The sequence below is a fragment of the Montipora capricornis genome, chromosome 5, assembly GCF_036669925.1.
Source record: "Montipora capricornis isolate CH-2021 chromosome 5, ASM3666992v2, whole genome shotgun sequence".
Classification (NCBI taxonomy): Eukaryota; Metazoa; Cnidaria; class Anthozoa; order Scleractinia; family Acroporidae; genus Montipora; species Montipora capricornis.
The window spans coordinates 15199082-15220230 of record NC_090887.1 but is presented as its reverse complement, the minus strand read 5'-3'; the positions used below and the strand labels follow the sequence as shown (position 1 = coordinate 15220230).

The window sequence follows — 21149 nt, the reverse complement described above, 5'->3', positions numbered from 1 at the left end:
AATGGCCAGGACGGATGGCTTTCAACTGCAGAAGTAAATCACAATGCGTCAACGCAGAAACTGGTGTTTGTCGCAAATGTTGGTCATAAATGGTGAGAGAGTTTTGACTCTCTTAGTTTTACGGTTGTTTGCTCAGTGACCAAGCCTCTGAATGGCTGCGAGGCTGCCGGTGACATTTTATTGATACAGACCACACTTCCTTTGTCAGATAAATTGTGTTGTTGTAATTCAAACGGGTCTACATTAACATTAGAAAAGCAAAAAGGTTTGTTGTATCAAAACAGGGTAACCGGCAGCCTCGCTTCCATTCGTAGTCCAGGTAACTTAGTTACAACTGTAAAATGGTGTATTCACTGATCATAATAAAATTTTTCTTTTCACTGTTTTGTAACTTTATTTTATAGTAAGTGGCAGATTAGCCAAAACGTATTCTATTTGATAGAAACTATAAAAGCTATGTTGCTATGTAGCTATAGAAGCTGCATAAATTTCACTCCACTACGTTTTGAACGCTTTGCAGTAACAACCCTGCCCTTGGTGCCAGAAGAGTGTTTTCCAAGGTTCGAGAGAAAGCTACTCAGGTCAAAGGTAACGACTAAGAACTCAATTGTCTTCGTCTTGCGTTGCGTTGTCTCGCACCATGGAAAACATTCTTCTGGCATCCACGGTATAACAGTTCTCTACTCGATGCCCTAAGTTACAATACAATACATTATACTCCGATAAACTCTAGAACATTTTGGTAGATGCATTTACAGTAAACGACACCTCAGTACACGGCACGACTAAGATGAAATTTTCGCGAAGAAGCACATGCGTGTAAAAAAGCTTTTTTAGCAAAAAGAAACAACAATTTTAAAATGGCAAGACAAATGTATAGAACCTTTATAAGCCACACATCCACATCTCTTACTGATATTTGAAAATTTATTATTACACTTATTCAGTATAAAAAAAGAATTGTTTTATTCGTTATATACTGAGTCCATGGTTTTATTCAGTCGTCAAAATTATCTATCTACGGACTTGAATATATTGAATTTTGCCTGAATTTAAAGTGTTTTTGCCCATATTTTGCTCTCGATAGGATCCGGCGATGGGCGATTTCTCCTTCTAATTCACAATCCCACACTGTCTGGTCAATGTTAGATTCTTTTTGTGGACGATGGATGATGTACTGGGACCAGTTAACACCGTGACTAATCCAGGACTTAGACTTAAACATTATTCAGCAATGATTAGATATATATACCAATATGTTTTGGTGAATAATGGGCACGTTTACCAGTCAGGTGATCTGTAGTGGTTAAGTAGATAAAAACAGTTCGCTCAAACTGGGTGCTCCGGTCTCAAGTCCTGTCCACAGACAACTTTAAATTTTTTTTCTTTTATCCGCTACCACAAGTCCTGGGACAAAGTAATCCAAATGGAGGATAATACTTCATTTGGAGCAAACTGACAATCAAGGATAATCCTTCATTTAAGGAAAAGATCGTGTTGGAATGGAAAGGGGCCTGCCTTGTATCCTCCTCGGCATTCGTCCCAGTTCCCCTTCGCGGGCCTGTCTCTTCGGTGCTTTCTAAATTCTCCACAGATTAAAATTACTCTTCAGGGCCCGGTTGTTCAAAAGCCGATTAGCGCTAATCCTAGATTAAAAACTAACCAAGGAGTTTGTTTCTCTACTCCCAAGTGCTGTTCAACGCTGATATTTGGCAAAACTTTACATTAAAAGAAGTCAATCTTGAGAAACAAAAATAAGCAAACGAAACTTTTACCAAAAAGTTGAAAACGTGAAACAAAAGTTTACGCTAATCCTGGATTAAGTTAATCGGCTTTCGAACGACCGGGCTCAGAAGGTAAAGGAAAACTCTCGTTATTCAAACATCAACAATGCACATAGATGGGTTAAACCCTGCAAAAACGTACATTTCAACAAATATCGACCCTGCCAGAAATATTAAATAAATAATTATAAACACACAGCCAACTTTTCGGTTCAAAACCCACTTGTTTAAAAATAGAACAAAAAAGGCAATGGCAACGGACCCCAAGATGAAAAAACACGACATAAAAAGTCCACGACTGCTGACAACAATCGGTTCATGATTACCCCAGAGTGTTGTCTTAATAAACCATGGTACACCGAGGCAAAGAAAGATGTCAAACGTGTTACTGCCGACTGTGTTTGGTACAGCCATGTCGCCGTCACCTGAAAAATAACAAAAGGAAGCGTTTCACTAAACGATGCAAAATAAAAACTTTAGCCCACTGCAAACTCCTTCCCGGCGCTATTCTCCCAGGTTCTTTCGAACCTTCAGAGATATTTTGGGAATTTTTTCTCTCCTCCCTAAAAACCTTCGGGGAAAGCTTTGCGTGGAGCATACTGTTAAATTGTTGCTTTCAGGTCGAGGAAAGGTTTTTAATGTTAACTATGGCGCCTTTTACGGACAGACAGTTGAGCCGTCATTCAGCGAATGTTTCGTGACGCTCCAAATGACATCTTATTCTAGTTCTTCAAACGACGCCATGGTGACTATTTTTTTTATCCCTGAACAGAGAAATGGCTACTACACTGTTTCCCTCAACTATTTCTTCTAGAGTTGAGCTCCATTTTTTATGCTTACGCCTTCCGAAGTTTGATTTCAGCAGAATCACGGCGTCTGATCGCGAGATACGAAACCAGCAATATGATGAAGTGGAATAGAAAACTAGCCTACCTTTCCGAGCGATGAACAGGCTCGATGAGCAATCTGGTATACTGCTTCCAAAAGCGACGAGTGTGAGACCCATGATTGCATCCGGGATCCCGAACGTGTATCCAATAATTGTAACCATCCAAACGAGGGTGTATGATGAGACTCCGATCCAGAAAATGCAAGCTATAAAAGTGACAGCCACCCACTTGTGGCAGGATTCCTTCTTCACATCCGGAATGGTGAAATAGTACGCTATGTTGATTGGGAGGCCAATGAACCAGCATAATCTGGCCGCCAGTCGCTCCGGGGGGTTGAACGGTGTCCCTAGCGTGAGATCTGGGACCGGGCGGTGCTTTAAATGGTCATCACCCCTGCCTGAGTAGAAAAAGTGACTTACTATCACTTACAGGCGTGGCTTGCTTTCTCTCGCTTTAATGCTCACAGTATCGCAACAGCTATTCAACTCACGTGATAGAGCGGTTTTCAAATGAATGTCGTAAAACCAAAACCAAAGTAATTACTTTGGCAAATCAAAAAGGACTGAGACAGTTCAAAGTTATTACACGTAGCCGACACAAAGCGCGGGAAAATCTGCACGCGCGAGCCACGATTGGTTTTGGTTTGACTTCTGATTGGGTGAAACATTGGCGCGAGAACTTTGAACCAATCACTGAGTGAAGTAATGCAAAACGAAAGTAATTCACTAATTACTTTCGACCCTCAATTGAAAACCACTCTAAATGTCCCCCACTTATGCACCCGAGCAAAGTATTCTACATAAGTTTACAATTTCTAATCATCCAGTAAAGAATTAAATCTTTTACTGGGACCGGGTGCTGAGGCGCTTATCTGGTCGCCTGTCACGTGATCTGTCCAGGTCACGTGACCTCCAGCATTAGCTGATGAAGGCCATGGTTTATGGCCGAAACGTTCTATGTTTCAATACACTATTTCCAGTAAAAGATTTAATTTTTTAACAAAGTATTCTACAGCTCCGGGTTTAACGGCTTCAAGTTCATTCAACATTCGCGATAACAAAAGAAGTGTTGAATGGTTGTTGAGGCAAAGTTTAAACGCTCTTAAACTCATTCCGACGACGACGACGGCAATCAGAACGTCATCTCAAAATATAAATTCAGGTTATTGTTATCCCTTGTTGACTATTTTAACCTTTTTAATATGACAAGGGTGTGGTAGTTCCTCAAAAATGACGCTGGTCGGAACGGCGCTTAATTTAGGAGAGAAAATGAAAATACATTCTCAAGTGCTGGCGTTCTCCATAAATTAAAACCTCAAAATTGGCCATTTCACGTTGTTTTGCAGAGGACGGCAAAGAAATGGACAAAATTGAAAAACGCACGTGCAGGGTGGGCAAAGCTATTGTTTTTTCCAACTAAAGGCTGGTTTTCACTAACGACAGAGTCGGGGTCAGAGTCGGAATCCAGTCAAAACTGCATTGTCTGAGTCGGAAGCAGAAACGGAAGAATAAACCAATCACAATGCTGGATTCCAAGTATTGTGATTGGTTGGTTCTTTCGCTTCTGCTTCCGATTCCGACAATCTAGTTTCACTCACTTCGGGATCATAAGCGACGGAGTCATAAGCGGAGTCGGAAGAAATTGGGAACGTTCTGGTTCTTCTGACTCCGATTCCGTCGAGCTGATGACTCAGCTTAAGACCCCGAGCTTTGATTTTCACGACATTTGATTGGTTTACATCGGTTTGCGAACGAAAATTTACTCTGCGGCTTTTCAGTGTGTAAATCTCAGTATGTATATAATAAATATAGAAGACTTCATGGAAAGTGCGCGCGTACGGTGTTTACACACTCGTTGTTTTGTATCAGAAATCTCACTCGTTTGCTTCGTTCACTTGTTCGATTTCTGATACGCCACAACTCGTGTGTAAACACCGCACGCGCGCACTTTCCATGAAGTATTCTGTATTTACGACTCAGACGCAATTTTCCCTTTCGTAAACAAGCGATGCCATTTGGACGAGACAATTTTCACTGTTAAGTTTGTCGTTTGCAAATGAGGAAAAAATACTTAATCTTGGACTAGATTAGGAGCGTTTGTCACTTAGAATTTTAAGAAAACTGAGAAAAATTTTAGAAAAATATTAGAATTCGAATTCGGTCCAATGGTTTAATAGCAAATGCACTTAACCTCTACACTACCAAAACAACGGCTTCAAGGTGGCAATTTTAAAGTATTTAAATGAAGCTAATCCTAACAGTTTATTGACAGCTAACCGAATAAAAAAGGCTTGGTTACTAAGAATGGCATCGACCGTCAAAAATGGCATCGCTTGTTTACGAAAGGGAAATTAGAGACTCCGAGTCCGTCGCTAGTGAAAACTAGCCTTTAATATTCAAATTTGTGACGTTCTCCTTGCCGTCGCCGTTGTCGTTGCTTAATAGGGAGCTTAAGCAACGACAACGGCGACGGCAACGAGAACGTCATCTCAAAATATAAATTCGCGTTGTTGTAATCGCTTCGTTACTATTTCAACTTTTTTAATATGACGGGGGTGTGGTAGTTCCTCAAAAATGACGCTGGTAGGAACGGCGCTCAATTTAGGGCAGAAAATGAAAATTTATCCTCAAGTAATGACGTTGTCCATAAAACCTCAAATTTGGCTGTTTCACGTTGTAGTTTTGCTGACGACGGCAAAGAAATGGACAAAAGTGAAAAACACTCGTGCAGGGCGTGCAAAGCTATTGTTTTTGCCTACCAAATATGCAAATTTGTGACGCTCTCGTTGCCGTCGCCGTTGTCGTTGCTTAAGCTCCCTAATCTCCTTATTATCATTGGTTAAAAGAAGAAACAAATCGTGCTGCACGTGTGGCACGCATTTTAGGAAGTATTTCTGCCGTACTCTGCACGACAACGCCGTGAAATCACCAAATTTGAAGTTTTGACGACTATGTGAGCATACTAATGTGAACCTTTCATTCGCTATTTTTACCCTGAAACCGCTCGCACCAATTTGTTTTTGAGATACTTCGCCCACACTGCGCGATTTGAACGAGATAGAAAACATGTAATAGTGAAGGACTTACAATACAGCAAAGTTCTATTTTGAGGTGAAGTTTTCGTTCATGTCGCCCAAGTAGATCAAAGGCCCTTTTAATGAAAGGCGAGTGCTCTCAACTCCAGTCTGCTATCTCTGCTTCCAATTCAGAAGTCATAGACCGAGATCAGTGCATGTATAAAACTTACTCATAAGTGGTTTCGCCTCGCCATCATCTTCTTCTTTCTCATCTTGTTCTTTCTCTTGTTCCTTATCATCTCCTTTTTCTCTCGAAGCCTTTTCCTTTTCAGGGTCTGGTTGTTCTTTAGTGGTAACAAATTCACTCTTTTCTTCCACTTGGCTTTCTTCCTTCTCGTCAGAAGCTATATTTTCGTATCCGTTGTTAATGGTTTTGCCGATACCGTTGGAAGCGTGTAAATCGGATTTGAACTTTGGGCTGCCTGTGTTCGTTATCTTGTAGACCCAAGCCTCGATTCGTTTATCAAAGTACATCATAATTATATAGATTGAATAGGAACATGCCATTGCTAGTGCCTCTGGCCTGCGAAATCAATAAGACAACAGTGAAACTCAAATAGCTTTTATTACAGTTGAGCCCAAGTCTCAGCGGTCTTAGTGTCAGAACGCGCGAAACGAAGCTTTCGGGTCAAAACAAGAATTTCTTATCGAAGGACAATGTAATTTCTTGATTTTGAAGTTTGTCTGGCCTAATTTTATCCTGGAAAGTATAGCATATGTATGTGTTAACCGAAGTAACAACTCCAAAGGTGCGAAACTATCGAATGTAGCTTTCATACAACAACTGTAGTTTCTATTCTGAGAAAAACCGTAAATTTTGGATAGAAAATCAATATATATTTTTCGTATCTCGCGTGCTAAATCTCTTACTCTACTCTAAATGCGCCGATCAAATCGAAACTTGAACCCCCCCCACCCCCCCCCCCTTCCCCGCCAGGCAAACCCCGGGCATTTGACTAGCTTCTGTGCCCGGGGAGTGGGGAATTTGACCTTTGCCTGCGTGGGGTGGGGAAAATTGAACCGGAGGTGTCAGGTTTCAAATGATTTTTTTTTCGGGCGCCGAAGTCGCTAACAGCTATAAAACACGTGTTTGGTTGACATGTAAGAGTTTAAAGGAAGAGATATAGCATTTGTGAGCAGACGATAGGTTAAGGCATTTGAACACCATTTTGGCCCGTGGAGGCGGGAGTTTGTACGATCCAATCTTCAAAAGTTCAAATTCCCGGGGTGGGGGGGGGGGGGGGATGTTGAAGTTTCGAGATGATCGGCGCAATATGTGATCGAATGCCCGAAAGTCTAGCATCCGCGCTCTCTGAAACAAACAACGATAAAACACGAGCGTTTGTATTTGTATTGTAGTTAAAGCTTTGAAATGGTCAACTTTAGTTGATGCAACGGATATTTTAACAAACAATCATTATTAGTAATCATCCAAGTTTCCCCAAGTCATCATCAAAGGTTGGAATACATATCTTCATTCATTTATGGAAGTTAACATTAAATTTCACTTCCTGGTTTCCTACATTTGTACATATTCACCAGTCAATAGCTACCTTAAATTCGGAGTAAAAGTACTACAAGTACATTTTTAAGTTCTGAACACTCACATTAATAATTATTGTAATTCTATTTTATCTTTAAGCCCTGTGTGTACACCCAGAATGGAAAACGTCTAACCAGAGACTTAATACTCCACAACTTTATTTACTGATTACCTAGTCTTCCTCCTGAAAGGTCAGCCTTCATTGTGTCAAACAACATAAGATTGAAGTCATTCTGCGCATGTCAGTGCTCACATTCATATTCTTATATTGAGTGATACTTCCATCTGCTATCTTCCAGGTGGAAGACAGTTAATCAATGCATAAAGTTTTTAAGATCTTAGATCTTACATCTATTACATTGAATTCTCTGATAAAAATAAAGAATTATTTATTATTCAGAAGACCCTCTATTAAATTAAAAATATTCACATATATAAAGTTGCAAGGTAAACTGCTATTTTAAGGAATTGATTGTAATGTCTAAAATTGCCAGCTAAAAAAAGCAGTTGATCATAAACAACATTACTCGTAACATTTAGTGACAATTTAGGATCACGTAGCGATTTTGCCTTCCATTGTTTGCTTGGCTGTTCAAATGAATTCAGCCCATGCCATTTCTTGCTGAGCTAAACTGCAGAATGCTCGGCACTTATTTGCATAAGAATAGCATGTATTGCCATAAGCCTCTGTAAGTGCCCCTAAGAACGAGTTTCTATGCCTTGTTTCGATTTGGTTTAATCTTTAAAGTCACACAGGTAGCTCGTCACGCGCTTTTAAGTTGCCTCGCGTTTCCATACAGGATGTATGTTGCGATAGACATCTATTGCGTAATTCAACATAATTTTAGAAACATGAAGGGCCCTTTGATCAGTTTTGCAAGCACTCGTGCTCGGAATGAATGTCACGCAACGCTCCCGCCAAAGTTCTTTGGGGGAGCGTTGCGTGAAATCCAAAAAAACGGCTGCGAAGGAGACTAAAAGAAGTTTGGTGCGATATACGTTGTGTTTATCTGTGGATTTTCTGCGGTCCAGCTAGCGGTGGACAAGCGCCGCCGTTCTTCACACGATGATTCTGCAGCACAGGAAGACCAATTCATTCTCCTCCCGGCTTCGCTGCTCGCGATTAGCGGCTCCGCCGCCAAAACTTACTTAAAACTTTATTCCACGCGCCTAGAACACCGCCAGCTACACAGGGAATGGCTGACGTCATCGTTCACACTTCTTGTTAAACAGGCGAATAGGCGGCAGAACGCACCGTGTTGTCAACGAATTGGGCTTCAAAACTTGAAAGAGCTTGCAACTTTGTCATGTTTGTTACTCAGCAAAAGCTCAGCCTTACAAAATGTATTTGTGAAATGTCTTTAACCCTCGCCGTCGTTGCCATGACTGCGGAATATTTGGTTCTAAATAAAACCAAGAGAAAATATCAAATGTCACAGTTGAATGGACTGTGATCTCGATATACGAAGATACGGTGGCCCACAGATTTTCTCAGACAAAAACAGTCAACATCTATATAAAGCAACTAGTTGAACGTGATTCCCTTACGAGTCCTTTACAGGTAGAAGGTTTGAGATAATCATCAGTGAGGGAAGCAATCCCTCGAGTCTATTTAAGCATTATAAAACAAGAAGTCAGGAATTTAATGGCAACATTTGCGTGACAATGTGAGCACCTTCATTAGTCATACCATTCCCACAAAACATCATTCCTTTCACTTTGAGTTGCAGTTTACACTGATTGTGCCTACACTGGACGTCATAGGTTTGAGGTCCTTCTTTGAGGTGAGTAATGTCTTCCCCATGCATCTTCCAAATATGAAATCACAGCTTAGTGAATTTATTGAGAAGATGGGATCACTTCCGCCATCATGATGTAAACACCGAACAAGCCATTCTAATCTCCTTCTTGTAGATGTTTGCTAACACAGTAATTCTGAACTAACAATTCGTACATAAGAAAATGATATAATCTCATTATGCGCACCTTACACAAACGTCTGGTTGATACACATATAGGTGTTGTGGTTAAGAGGTCACTGAGTTTCATGTGGTGTCGCAGGGTTTCGTTGATCCCAAATTCACCTCTACCATACTTTATAAAAAGCCAATTAGTTGTCTCCTGCCAGCTGGGGTGCTTAGCCATGTTTTGTTTGGTATGAAACATTTTTTGCTCTGTTCGTCGTAGTAAAGCGCATTTGAGCATATCCATGCGGAAAATGTGGTAGACAAAAATGATACACGATTCTTTAATATTCCGGTTTCATCAAATTTAAACTACCTTATTGCTAGTTTTGGCAACCCAGCTTCGAGTTAAGTCGACTTCTCTTGTGTTGGACAAAAAGCGCCCTAAAAGACGGCTTCAAAGTATTTTTCCTGCGCAAGGGAATGTATTGTTTAATTAAAATTAGTAAGTAATAACAATGAATCATGTTCCCTCTGTCATAGGCAGAACACTACGTCGACTCTAAACAGTGCTGTAGTTCTAATGTTGGTGTCAGTGCATCAATTGATTACATATATCCAAGGAACTGTAGTGATAGGGCAAGCAAGAATATTCAAGGGATTCGTCCGTAGCTCTTCAAAGTGAGCAGCCTGAGTAGAATATTTCTGTCCATTTCCTGTAGGATGCTATTTCTTTGCCACAGTATCTGTTTCATATTTTGCACTGACAATATTAAACAAAAAGACTGCACCAAATGCTAGCATGTAATTTATTTCCAATTCAGTTGATCGTTTTGAACTCAGTATGAATTAGGAGTTTTGGATCGTAATCGTAAATTCTAAGACAAATTACTTCCGGCAAGAATTCACGTCGAAATTTGCATGTACTTGAAGATCGAAATACTGTTCCCTGTTGTGGGCTCCAATCCTCACAGAACCCATTTTATAGTAATCGTATCTATTGCAATTATAAACTCAAAAATCTCGTTTAAGGTCGCTCAAACCGGTTTCAACAATTTGGAGGGATGTCTTATTTGTAGGATTAAGCCTACGACACTGTTTCACTTGACGGTAATGTTATGGTACCAAATGAAACGGCAATAATTGCTTTATAACAAGATGGACATATTCATGTGACGTAATAAATAATAAATTACCTTGGAAACAAAAAAACCATCTAAGATGCCCTATGTATAGTGTCCGATTGTGAAGGTAGCTATGAAGCTGCTCCAGATAATTTTTTTCAACTTTGCAGAGAGTTTTATCTTTGCCTGATAATTACTCTCCAGCAATATATGGTGTTTTTGGATGCCTTTTTTGTTGCCGTGGTAACCTATTACGTCACATTGATGAGTGCAGTTATTGGTGTTTCGTATGGTACCATAACATTGCCGTTAAGTGAAGCAGTTGGGTAGATTCAATCCTTCCCAACAGTACAGTTTTTTTGAAGTGTGAAAACTGGTTTGAGCCTGTTTAAGAGGTTAAGCGACTCTATACCCCAATGGGGGCCATAAGGATTTATGATGATGATGATGAAGAGGTTAAGAAAAGGTGAATAGGGTCGCATATTTATTCTGAGTTTATCAATTTTGTCCGAGTCCGTCAGTAAATCGCCAACTCTAATTATAAAAAGACCAATTTGCCATTCATGATGGAAATAAATTTACCATTACAAAAATATTTCTTCGATACTTCTGCATGCTAAGGATTTTCCTAGTTTTTATCAAACTGCAGAATATTCGTAGAACACTCCAAACACTCCGCGCAACATTTAGTAAGTAGATTTTTCTTAATTTAAAATTACAGAAGTTTATATCAGCCCGACTGAAGTGTCTTCCAACATGTTGAAACTATTAATTTCTATCGTTTGCTAACTGGTAAGGTAAAGTCTGCTACGAGCCTAGAAGACCCATCAGGCCCATCGGGCTGGCGCTTATCTCCGGTTACTGTACCATGAAGCGACTAGGAGTAATTCAACTCCCCCCTGGGTGGAGCGAGACACCGTGAGAGTGAAGTGTCTTGCCCAAGAACACAACACGATGTCCCCGGCCAGGCAACGCGAGAGCGAGGGCCTGATCCTGCGTGGATTTGCAGCACACGCGCGCTTGGTCGCATTTTTTTTTAGGTCTCTGTCCCATAAAGGCTATATTTTATCTCTAAAAACACTTTAGTGTTTCATTGATTTCCCTCTTACTTATTTTGATGGATGAAAAAGGATTGGCTGGAGTATCGAAACGCCTGAAACACTGGGTCTCCGGATTAAAACATGGCAAGCTTCATTCAAATTTCTCCAAACCGGAGTTGCCGTCAAAATATGTTCTAACATGTTGGTTACTAAAATGAGATCTTTTTGGGTATGTCTACACTATATCTGATACCTAATTAAGGAAAAAGCATATTGGATAGGGCTTTTGTTTACGCATAGTAACGTTTTCGGCGCAGTTCTGCGACGGAAGGATTCTGCGCCGCTTCAACTTAGAATGAATCATTGTGTATTGGATAGGTTTCCGTGCAAATTTTAAACTCATTTTGTAAGCCAGGCAAAAGTCGTCGACACGGAGCGAGTAATGGAACTCTTTTCCCACTGTGTCTTTAAAAAATTCTGTTTCAAACATCAAAACTTTCAAATTTATTCTCTTCTAGAGAGCAGGTTAAAGCGCATCATTCCAGAAAGAGCAATCATTCTTCTTTTCCCGTAAGAGGAGAATGAAATGAAATCCGCTTATGCATTATATTTATTCATTTATTTTTGGTTTAGGTCCTTTTCGCTGCTGTGACATTGCTTTATTATCACTAATTCGTGATGTCCTTGCACCCTTATCGTGACGAGGAGTTAAATCATTTCAAGTGTTTGTCTCTGGTTTTAAATGAATTCCCAAACGCTTTACGTCAGACTTTTAAGACGATGTGGGACACCACCATTGGGCATCGCCCTGGATACCAGCTTTGGGATGACTCCACTGCTGTGAGAAATCTCTTTCTCTCTACAGAGGGAGGGACAACTAAAGTTCCTACCAACCAGTCGTACAATGAATGGGATTGCACTGCCTTATTCCAGGCTACTATCTATGCAAAATCCTTCAGCATGCGTTACACAACACTTAGTGATTTGTATGTGAAGCCCCGAGCTATTCCTCATGGAAGTTTCCATGGATCTGTGTTGAGCCCAGTAGGTGATAATGCCGAAACCTTTGCACTGGCCATTGATCAGCTTCGGCGTTTGAGGAATACGGTTTGTCATTCCTCTCGCTTGGAGATGGACAAAGCAACATTTGACCAGAACATTCAGTATGCTAAAGACGCGTTCAAAGCTCTGGGAATTTCAACTGCATCGATTGATGCCTTTGGAAGTTTGACTGCATCTGACTTTCCAATAGCAGAAGTCCGTAAGTTGGAACAACAGGTAAGGGAAGAGAAGCAAGCACACATAAAATGTTTAGAGAGCAGAAATGCAGATATGGAAAAGATTGAGGAGTCCTTAGCAGCCATAGAACAGAAAGTGGAAAGCCTCACTGCCAGCAAAGAAGAGGTCGCTCTGCTAGAGCAAAGGGTTGCGGAGCAGATGAATTCAGCTGAGGAGGGCTTGAGGATGCAACAGGAAGATATAAGTGCGTTAGGAAAGGAGATCCATGAGCTAAAAAAGAAGGAAGAGGAACGAAATACAGAAACAGAAAATAAAGGTAAAAAGAAGGACTAAACTGTTTTCAAGCCTCTTTTCAAAAAGCAGGATATAGCAATAGGCGTAATAAACAACTTACTTACGATGAAAAGATGACAACAAGACAGACAGATCTTCCGTGTATCAATGAAAACCATATCTTGTGTCGTTTAAAAAAAGACACAAGTCACATAAAAATAAACGAGACTGTTACAATACCGCTCGAAACTACTTGTGCACTTGCCGCGTGGTTCTTCTAGGTTTGTTTTCCACTACAAAAGATATTCTTACGTTTTTGAAAGTGTCACAACTGTTAACATTTGTAAGACTGCGTGACTGTTTGGAAAGTGATTGGATCGAAAAGTGAAGTCAACATACAAGTTTTCATGTGGGAAGTTTTAAATCCTTTCCTTAGTTCACAAGGACACTTTCTTTTATAAGCGTTGTAATTTAAACATTTCCGAGAGGTACAGTAGTTGAAACCAAAGAGATAAACGATCCTCGCACTTTTCTAGACAATTTAAGCAATTGTGTCAAAATTCAGGTGGTTCCAAAGGTGCAATTCTCTACCAACTGAACAGGTAAATTTGTTGGGCTCATGTGTTCCCGTGAAAGGAGTCAATGAAAGAAATGTAGATATTACATTGAAGTGCGGGCTATTTAATAGTTATAGCGCGAAAGCGAGCGTGATATCGCCTAATACTTAGCCGACGAGGCCAAGGGCGGAGTCGGCTAAAATTAGGCGATATCACGCAAGCTTGCGCGCTATAACTGTATTATAACTCAACATATTGATAACAAATGAAAGATTCCAAACTTGTAACATTTGTGAAGCGGCGCCGGTCCGTCATTTTCACATTCTCTTGCGAAATCTAAATCTACGCCTCGTTGGCTATCTATCATCTCATCTCCATCGCGCGCTCATGGAATAATTGTTAAGAAGACGTCATGTAGACCTGCATCTATCGAGAGCTTCATGACCATATTTGGGCAGTGTATCAATGTGTTGATTTATAAAGACTAATGTCTTTATTTGTTTCGGTACAGTAGTCATTAAATTTGTTCTACAGCTAAGCCAACCAAAGCCATAGGCTAATTTCTGAGATGACATCACAAGCAAATTTTCTTTAATTTATGCCGTGATGAGGATTTTCTGCAGTGATGTCATCTCAGGAATGTGGCCAATATTGCATAGGGTCTGTCTTTGTTTAAATGACTGCAAAATACATTTTGCTACCTCTACAATGGGAAATATGTCTGTTGAATTATAATTTCAGTTATGTGCACAAAGTTAAACATGATATTTGTTCTTACTTCTTCAAATCTTCTCTACAGTTTACAAAGTCTCAACGAGACAAAGGATATCCAAAAAATAATAACAAGTAAGAAATGTCTACTTTGTATTTACTTTGCATTACAAAGACATCAAGCCAACAGTCCCAAGATCTCGTCTTCCTTCAATGGTTCCAAACTTCACTGGCCGACAGAGTGAATGCAAAGAGATCGTGGATCTCGTGAGTTCCGAACATACCCGAATCGTGACGATCTGGGGCTCACCCGGGTTCGGAAAAACATCGGTGGCAATAGCAGTGGGGCACCAACTGCAGTCTCAAGGCTTTCCTGTTTGTTTTCTTTCGTCACGAGGACTCCAGACAAAGGCAGATCTGACATCGAAGCTTTTCAGTCTTGTAAGGCAACCCACCACGAGTCAGCCTCTGTCATTAGAAGATGAGTTAATCGAGGCCCTCGGCAACATTTCAGACTCACTCGTATTTATTCTTGATAATGTAGATGATCTACTAGAGAGTGGAATTCCAAAAGTAAAGGAAGACGTCCTGCAACTATTTGAAGAAATTCTCATGCAAAATGAGAAGATAACTCTGGTGGTGACCACACGAGAATCATTTGAGTTTATGAACTTGAATTTCCAAGGTCACAAATCAGTAAGAATAAGGCCACTAGACGATACCTCATCTCATGCTCTAGTTCATGAATTGGTGCCAAATACTAGTCCTGATGACTGCGCAAGAATTGCCCAAATATGTGGGTGTGTGCCTCTTGCAATGATGTTAATGTGCTCTCTAGTTTGTGAAGATGATGTTCAAACAAGTCAGTGTTTGAACGAAATCACTGAGTCCGCAACAGAACGTATCGTCGATATCTTAGACAATCCAGATTATCCAGCTAATCAACGAATAAAGTTGCTGTATGAAAAGTCTTTCCTCCGACTTTCTCCCGCAGAAAAAGAAGCATTTGTGTCTTTGTCTGTTCTTCCGGGATGTTTTACCACGGATCTCGCCTCAGCTGTATTGAATGTTACGGGGGTGATTGAGACCAAGAAAATGTTGCAGCGACTTAGAAGAAAGTCTCTTCTCGATTCAAACTCCCACTCTGGAAAATTTGCAATGCATAAGCTCCTTCAGTCATATGCTAAAGAAGCAGGCGAACAGCGTATGGAAGAAATAGTAGCAATTGCAAAGTGCCGTTTCCATGCGTATTTCATTTCTCGTTTCGACAAATTGAACGATGAGTTTCTAGATTGTTATTCCATGGATGCATTCGTTGCATTCTATGAGGAAAAACAGCTTTTCATAGAAAGCCTAGTAGACGGTTGCACAGATCCCAGGATAGCCGAGAATGTTTTCAAAGTTTTGATAAAGGCAGAAATGTTTCTGGACTCGCTGTTTTGGTGTTCCACAGAATCTTATAATTTTGATAATATCTACGATTCGGCCTTAAAGGCAGCCAGTGCTCTGGGAAATATACATTACCAGAGGCATCTATTAGTTTCTAAATCTTTTGCTGAAATTACTTGGGGAGCAGAAGGAAATGCAATGCAACTTCTCAAGAAGGCATATGAAATGGAGTCGACATCTTGTTCAGGTGCTGATGATGAAAGGAGTAAATACTTGTGTTACTTTGGCATCTGTCAGCTTGTTATTGGCAAAGTTAAGAGCGGGATACAATGCCTGCTAGAGGCTCTTTCGTTAATGCATGAAGGTGGAGAGCAGAAAATTCTGAAGCTCGTTGTTTACCAAGTCATTGCTGTCTATTATCAGTTCTTAAACGACCCATCTACCTCGACTTACTACTATAACAAAGCACGCAAAGAATGCAATTCCGCGGCAGACGAGCAACTCATTGTTATTCCACCTCTTGGATGCAAAGGAAAAGAACCAAAAAATTGCAAAAAGCTTCAAACAAACACTTTTGACTCGGGTAATTATTGGCCATTGCAATTGCTAGTTATATTTCACATCCGGAAAGCTGCAAAAAACTTCTTTGACACTGACACCCAGCAATTTGTAATCAACCCTGCCCTTCGAATATTAAATGATCTCCAGATAAATTCCAAAACCCCTTTTTATTTGTTTCATTTTTGCGGTAATGTTATGGCACTTCTGGGGTCAACATTCACAGAAGAGGGAATTGTTGGCGGATCAGGTTTCGAAGAATCAGTCACACGTCACCAAGCAACACTCGAGCAATTCAAACATATCTCTTCAGGCCCAGAGGGGAAAGTTGATTCAACCGTGACCTTTCGTTCTAAAGAATGCAAACAGCCTCTCGCAAAGTTCTACCAAGACTTCGGTGAATTGCACCAAAGCAAAAAGAACTACTCAAAGGCTCTATATTTCAAAACGTGCGCTCTTAATATCATATTGAGAACAAATAGACAGGAAGAAAATGCATTCTTAGCCCATAGCTACCATTCACTCGGGGAGACACAGTATTCGCTGGGTGATTTTACTTCTGCTCTCCACTCTGCCAAACGGGCATTGCAAGTGCGAATAAAGGTGTTCGGAGAAAATCATGCAAGCACAGCTGATAGTTACCATTTACTCGAGATGGCACAGTATTCGTTAGGTGATTTTACCTCTGCTCTCCAGTCTGCTAAACGGGCATTGCAAGTGCGAATAAAAGTGTTCGGAGAAGATCATGCAAGCACAGCTGATAGTTACCACTTACTTGGTGTGATACAGAATTCGTTAGATGATTTTACCTCTGCTCTCCAGTCTGCCAAACGGGCATTGCAAGTGCGAATAAACGTTTTCGGAAAAGATCATGCAAGCACAGCTGATAGTTACCATTTACTTGGGGTGATACAGAATTCGTTAGGTGATTTTACCTCTGCTCTCCAGTCTGCCAAACGGGCATTGCAAGCGCGAATAAAAGTGTTCAGAGAAGATCATGCAAGGACAGCTGATAGTTACCATTTACTTGGGGTGATACAGAATTCGTTAGGTGATTTTACCTCTGCTCTCCACTCTGCTAAACGGGCATTGGTAGTGCGAATAAAAGTGTTCAGAGAAGATCATGCAAGCACGGCTGATAGTTACCATTTACTCGAGATGGCACAGTATTCGTTAGGTGATTTTACCTCTGCTCTCCAGTCTGCTAAACGGGCATTGCAAGTGCGAATAAAAGTGTTCGGAGAAGATCATGCAAGCACAGCTGATAGTTACCATTTTCTTGGCGTGATACAGAATTCGTTAGGTGATTTTACCTCTGCTCTACAGTCAAAGAAAAGGTCGTTAGATATACGGACAAAAGTGGTTGGACAAGATCATAGAAGCACAGCCAATAGTTACCACTCACTCGGAGTGACACAGCATTCGTTAGGTGATTTTACCTCTGCTCTCCACTCTGCCAAACGGGCATTGCAAGTGCGAATAAAACTATTCGGAGAAGATCATGCAAGCACAGCTGATAGTTACTATTCACTCGGGGTGACACAGCATTCGTTAGGTGATTTTACCTCTGCTCTCCAGTCTGCCAAACGGGCATTGCAAGCGCGAATAAAAGTGTTCGGTAAAGATCATGCATGCACAGCTGATAGTTACCATTTACTTGGGGTGATACAGAATTCGTTAGATGATTTTACCTCTGCTCTCCAGTCTGCCAAACTGGCATTGCAAGTGCGAGTAAAACTATTCGGAGAAGATCATGCAAGCACAGCTGATAGTTACGATTCACTCGGGGTCACACAGCATTCCTTAGGTGATTTTACCTCTGCTCTCCAGTCTGCCAAACGGGCATTGCAAGTGCGAAGAAAACTATTCGGAGAAAATCATGCAAGCACAGCTGATAGTTACGATTCACTCGGGGTGACACAGCATTCGTTAGGTGATTTTACCTCTGCTCTCCAGTCTGCTACACGGGCATTGGAAGTGCGAATAAAAGTGTTTGGAGAAGATCATGCAAGCACAGCTGATAGTTACCACTTACTTGGGGTGATAAAGAATTCGTTAGATGACTTTACCTCTGCTCTCCAGTCTGCCAAACGGGCATTGCAAGTGCGAATAAAACTATTCGGAGAAGATCATACAAGCACAGCTGATAGTTACCAGTTAATTGGGGTGACACAGCATTCGTTAGGTGATTTTACCTCTGCTCTGCAGTCTGCCAAACGGGAATTGCAAGTGCGAATAAAACTATTCGGAGAAGATCATGCAAGCACAGCTGATAGTTACGATTCACTCCGGGTGAAACAGCATTCGTTAGGTGATTTTACCTCTGCTCTCCAGTCTGCCAAACGAGCATTGCAAGTGCGAAAAAAGCTATTCGGAGAAGATCATGCAAGCACAGCTGATAGTTACGATTCTCTCGGGGTGACACAGCATTCGTTAGGTGATTTTACCTCTGCTCTCAAGTCTGCCAAACGGGCATTGCAAGTGCGAATAAAAGTGTTCGGAGAAGATCGTGCAAGCACAGCTGATAGTTACCATTTACTTGGGGTGATACAGAATTCGTTAGGTGATTTTACCTCTGCTCTGCAGTCTACCAAACGGGCATTGCAAGTGCAAATAAAAGTGTTCGGAGAAGATCATGCAAGCACAGCCGCCACTTACCATTTACTTGGGGTGATCCAGAATTCGTTAGGTGATTTTACTTCTGCTCTACAGTCAAAGCAACGGTCGTTAGATATACGGACAAAAGTGGTTGGACAAGATCATGGAAGCACAGCTAATAGTTACCATTCACTTGGGGTGACACAGCATTCGTTAGGTGATTTTAGCTCTGCTCTCCACTCTGCCAAACGGGCATTGCAAGTGCGAATAAAACTTTTCGGAGAAGATCATGCAAGCACAGCTGATAGTTACTATTCACTCGGGGTGACCCAGCATTCGTTAGGTGATTTTACCTCTGCTCTCCAGTCTGCCAAACGGGCATTGCAAGCGCGAATAAAAGTGTTCGGTAAAGATCATGCATGCACAGCTGATAGTTACCATTCCCTTGGGGTGATAGAGCATTCGTTAGGTGATTTTACCTCTGCTCTCCAGTCTGCCAAACGGGCATTGCAAGCGCGAATAAAACTATTCGGAGAAGATCATGCAAGCACAGCTGATAGTTACGATTCACTCGGGGTCACACAGCATTCCTTAGGTGATTTTACCTCTGCTCTCCAGTCTGCCAAACGGGCATTGCAAGTGCGAATAAACGTTTTCGGAAAAGATCATGCAAGCACAGCTGATAGTTACCATTTACTTGGGGTGATACAGAATTCGTTAGGTTCCTTTTACCTCTGCTCTCCAGTCTGCCAAACGGGCATTGAGAGTGCGAATAAAACTTTTCCGAGAAGATCATGCAAGCACAGCTGATAGTTACCGTTTACTTGGGGTCACACAGCATTCGTTAGGTGATTTTACCTCTGCTCTCCAGTCCGCCAAAGGGGCATTGCAAGTGCAAATAAAACTATTCGGAGAAGATCATGCAAGCCTAGCTGATAGTTACCATTCACTCGGGGTGACACAGGATTCGTTATTTGATTTTACCTCTGCTCTCCAGTCTGCCAAACGGGGATTGCAAGTGCGAATAAAAGTGTTCGGAGAAGATCATGCAAGCACAACTGATAGTTACCATTTACTCGGGGTCACACAGCATTCGTTAGGTGATTTTACCTCTGCTCTCCAGTCTGCCAAACGGGGATTGCAAGTGCGAATAAAAGTGTTCGGAGAAGATCATGCAAGCACAACTGATAGTTACCATTTACTCGGGGTGATACAGAGTTCGTTAGGTTATTTTACCTCTGCTCTACAGTCAAAGCAACGGTCGTTAGATATACGGACAAAAGTGGTTGGACAAGATCATGGTAGCACAGCCAATAGTTACGATTCACTTGGGGTGACACTGAATTCGTTAGGTGATTTTACCTCTGCTCTCCAGTCTGCTAAACGGGCATTGCAAGTGCGAATAAAACTATTCAGAGAAGATCATGCAAGCACAGCTGATAGTTACGATTTACTTGGGGTGATACAAAATTTGTTACATGATTTTACCTCTGCTCTCCAGTCTACCAAACGGGCATTGCAAGTGCAAATAAAACTATTCAGAGAAGATCATGCAAGCACAGCTGATAGTTACGATTTACTTGGGGTGATACAAAATTTGTTACATGATTTTACCTCTGCTCTCCAGTCTACCAAACGGGCATTGCAAGTGCAAATAAAAGTGTTCGGAGAAGATCATGCAAGCACAGCTGATAGTTGACATTTACTTGGCGTGATACGGAATTCGTTAGGTGATTTTACCTCTGCTCTCCAGTCTGCCAAACGGGCATTGCTAGTTCGCATAAAAGTCTTCAAAGAAGATCATGCAAGCACAGCCGATAGTTATCATTCACTAGGGGTGACACACTATTCGTTAGGTGATTTTACCTCTGCTCTCCAGTCTGGCAAACGGGCATTGCAAATGCGAATAAAAGTGTTCGGAGAAGATCATGCAAGCACAGCGGAAAGTTACGATTCACTCGGGGTGACACAGCATTCGTTAGGTGATTTTACTTTTGCTCTCCAGTCTGCTAAACGGGCATTGCTAGTGCTATTAAAAGTGTTCAGAGAAGATCATGCAAGCACAGCTGATAGCTACCATTTACTTGGGGTGATACAGAATTCGTTAGGTGATTTTACCTCTGCTCTACAGTGAAAGCAACGGTCGTTAGATATACGGATAAAAGTGTTGGGAAAAGATGATGCAAACAGAGCTAATAATACGATTCCCTTAGGGCGGCCACACAGCATTTGTTAAGTATCGGGCATTTGATGTGCGGATAAAACTGTCCGGAGAAGATCATGCAAGGACGGCTGATATTTACCATGATTCGAACTCGGGCTCACACAGCACTTGTTAGGTTTTCTTTCTTCCTCGCTGGAGTCTCATCAATTGGTGTTAAATGTTCGTATGAAGCTGTTTGGAGATTTTTTTGTTGTTTAGATGCCAGGGAGAAACTTCTTTAGCACTGCCGAAGTTACTTT

The 21149-nt window shown here is 41.2% G+C and overlaps 3 protein-coding genes across 3 annotated transcripts; 2 read left to right on the top strand and 1 right to left on the bottom strand.

Annotated features, from left to right (window-relative positions):
• Positions 1 to 368: 368 nt before the first annotated feature.
• On the bottom strand, positions 369 to 10428 carry LOC138049630 (sodium/potassium/calcium exchanger 3-like). Its single transcript, XM_068896004.1, has 4 exons — positions 10394 to 10428; positions 5917 to 6273; positions 2718 to 3067; positions 369 to 2209 (listed from the first exon to the last, which is right to left on the bottom strand). Exons 1-4 carry the CDS (start codon positions 10411 to 10413, stop codon positions 1878 to 1880), a joined length of 1059 nt encoding a protein of 352 aa, XP_068752105.1. The 5' UTR covers positions 10414 to 10428; the 3' UTR covers positions 369 to 1877.
• Positions 8690 to 19748, top strand: LOC138049633 (uncharacterized). Its single transcript, XM_068896007.1, has 4 exons — positions 8690 to 9077; positions 11995 to 12916; positions 14317 to 16868; positions 17247 to 19748. The coding sequence occupies exons 2-4, from the start codon at positions 12040 to 12042 to the stop codon at positions 19494 to 19496; spliced, it is 5679 nt and encodes a 1892-aa protein (XP_068752108.1). The 5' UTR covers positions 8690 to 9077; positions 11995 to 12039; the 3' UTR covers positions 19497 to 19748.
• LOC138048435 (nephrocystin-3-like) lies at positions 19607 to 20820 on the top strand. The gene is made up of 3 exons (XM_068894626.1): positions 19607 to 19612; positions 19684 to 20271; positions 20440 to 20820. The coding sequence occupies exons 1-3, from the start codon at positions 19607 to 19609 to the stop codon at positions 20818 to 20820; spliced, it is 975 nt and encodes a 324-aa protein (XP_068750727.1).
• The last annotated feature ends 329 nt before the right edge of the window (positions 20821 to 21149 follow it).